At 32.3% G+C, this 2476-nt stretch overlaps 1 protein-coding gene across 1 annotated transcript; it reads right to left on the bottom strand.

Annotated features, from left to right (window-relative positions):
• Positions 1-406: 406 nt before the first annotated feature.
• LOC110425902 (uncharacterized) lies at positions 407-1981 on the bottom strand. Its single transcript, XM_021440981.2, has 2 exons — positions 1562-1981; positions 407-967 (listed from the first exon to the last, which is right to left on the bottom strand). The coding sequence occupies exons 1-2, from the start codon at positions 1859-1861 to the stop codon at positions 497-499; spliced, it is 771 nt and encodes a 256-aa protein (XP_021296656.1). The 5' UTR covers positions 1862-1981; the 3' UTR covers positions 407-496.
• Between the last annotated feature and the right edge of the window lie 495 nt (positions 1982-2476).

The following is a 2476-nucleotide window of genomic DNA, read 5'->3' as shown; positions in this document are numbered from 1 at the left end:
GATCAACTGGTAAAAGTTATCCATGACAATCCAAAAAACAAGGCTTGTTTCTCTAGTTCAAAATGAAACTCTTCACATGTTCCATATAATAAGGACAAGATGAATTAGAAAATGTACTATACGTAGGAAAGTCATTAATGGTTCAAAGTGTTATGTGAACAACATACGACATATTTCAAGATGTCACCTCTCATAATTCTATTTAATGTTTTAATTGGATACATCATTCATTTGACTAATAGTGTTAATTTCATCTACAAATTAATGAATGAAAATAAATTTTGAATATTTAAATATAAATTTTTAAAATTTAAGGAACAAAACAAGAATTTGATTATAGTTAAAGATATAATCTAAGAACATGTTTAGGAGCGTTAAAATAAAACAAAAATCGAGATCAGAGTGCTTAATAAGAGAACAATTTTTAAGGGATTTCTTTGGTACAAACAAGTTCGAGACGATGGACCAATTTCTTTTTGAGCCTTCATTAATATATCTAGAAAACATATGGAATAAGGGCCTTGACTTGTTTTGGAAAATCTTCAAATTTAGAGAGGTACCATCTCCTGGAGACAACACTCCTACATGTCAAGTACATAGCAGAGCCTAGACCGACAGAAAAAGAATATAAAGTCTGAGAAATTAAGCTGATTCCCAAGAAGCCTAAGATCTCAAACAGATAGTGAGGGCAAATCACCAACTCAAATAAACCACCTCTGGGGATCTTGTAATCTTTGGAGCCCTTTGCTCTTAGTTTGGAGAGAAGGTAATGATGGTAGAAATTACCACTTATTCCTATTAGGAATAACACAATTCCAGGATACTTCAAATCAATTGACGGCTCTGGATGTCCCTGTGTCAGTTGTTGTGCGTAAATCATGATCGAACTGAGTGTAAAGTAAGTAACAAGTATAATTATCGTTGACTCAAGACCCATCACTCCACTGTATTTGTGAACGAAAAGCACCTGCAATATATAGTTCAACTATTATATTACTCCATTGTTTATATTCTAACTCAACCCTCCGACGTAAGCCTTCGGATTGCAAGTGAACAAGTATATAGAAGAATAGTGCAAGTTGACCCAAAAAAAACCCATTTATATTGTTTCAACCATTGAAAGAAAGTTTGAAATTTTTTACTCTTGATTTAAATCTCATCATATATTATTTTTTCTTTTTAATTTCTTCACATATAATTTTAATCTAATTTTATGCTGGTATTTTTTTATTCTTTCTCATAAAATGGGTAAGAAAACACTAAAGAAAAAAACAAACTCGATATCTCAAATTTGATAGCATATTAAATTAAGTGATTGATTATCCTAAATATTTAAGCGACTTATATTAGGTAACTTTGTATTCAAATTCAATATTTCAAAATTACTTACCATATTAAATTGACTGAGAGGAAAGATCCAACTATTATACACAGGAAGAATAGTTTTGTTTGGAGGGCAAAACATGATCTTAAAATCAGGTAACATGCAGAGAGACAGACAGAGAGAGTAGGAAGAGTATAGGAAGGAAACAGTGACAGAGAAAGAGAGAGTTAACGCTACCTCCAAGATTCTCTTGAAGAAATGGATGGTGACAGCAGATTTGAGGAAGAGAAATCTAAGGTCCCCATCTGGGAAAAGCCAAAAGGAGGCAAGACCGGCAAGGAAGGCTGGAGCGTAGATCAGGAGCATACCAACTCTACTGGGAACATTAATCCTGGCTGGATTGGAGAATTTGGAATACTGCAAGTGTATCCCTCCGGTTTCTAAAAACCCAAGGATTGCCATCGATATTAGAGTAAATACTGATGCTGCAGCATGGAGCAAAGTAGGTGGAAAAACAATTTGCAGCAACATGGTCATAGCTCACCTTCTCTCCTCAAACGCCTTTCCTCTTTCCTAACAATCTGAAGAGCTGAAGACCTATATATATATTTCAGCTATTGTTGCGTGTGAAAATGGAAGGCTTAATCTGGATGGGGGATCTCATGCTAGCTGTCCACGTTGCTGAAAACAGACAAGAATATTGAATATCTTGTAATATTTATATATGAAGATATGGCTCGTAGATTAATGAATAATCTCTCAAAAAACAAAAAATACTTCGAATCTCTTTCTCTAAATAAAAAAATATATATCTTACACTGTTTTTATTGTAAAATATTTGATCCACCCAACAACATAATTAAATGTGAGCCCACAAGTATCAAATGTTTAGGCATTCTTAGCTGGTATTGCATATCTTGAAGTCTTAACCGTTTTTTTTAAAAAAACTCAATTATTGTGTGAAGGTACGGATTAAAGTTGTATAAGGAAATATAGTTTTAAGAAATAATATTTTAGGAGATTGTTAACTGATATTTATTGACACGACTAGTAAAATTTTTCACAAAATGTTTTGTAATCAAATGATCCATTAGTATTTTGGTAAAAAAATTTATTAACCATTAAATAATTATCATATATCTATTTTATAAT

The sequence above is a fragment of the Theobroma umbraticum genome, unplaced genomic scaffold, assembly GCF_002168275.2.
Source record: "Theobroma umbraticum cultivar Fairchild unplaced genomic scaffold, ASM216827v3 scaffold_12.1, whole genome shotgun sequence".
In the NCBI taxonomy this organism is placed as follows: domain Eukaryota; kingdom Viridiplantae; phylum Streptophyta; class Magnoliopsida; order Malvales; family Malvaceae; genus Theobroma; species Theobroma umbraticum.
This window is presented reverse-complemented; position numbering and strand designations above follow the sequence as displayed.

Coding starts and splice junctions, on each gene's coding strand:
- LOC110425902 (XM_021440981.2), bottom strand. CDS start 1,861: ATGACCATGTTGCTGCAAATTGTTTTTCCACCTACTTTGCTCCATGCT. Junction 968..1,561: donor TCTTCAAGAGAATCTTGGAG/GTAGCGTTAACT, acceptor TATATATTGCAG/GTGCTTTTCGTTCACAAATA.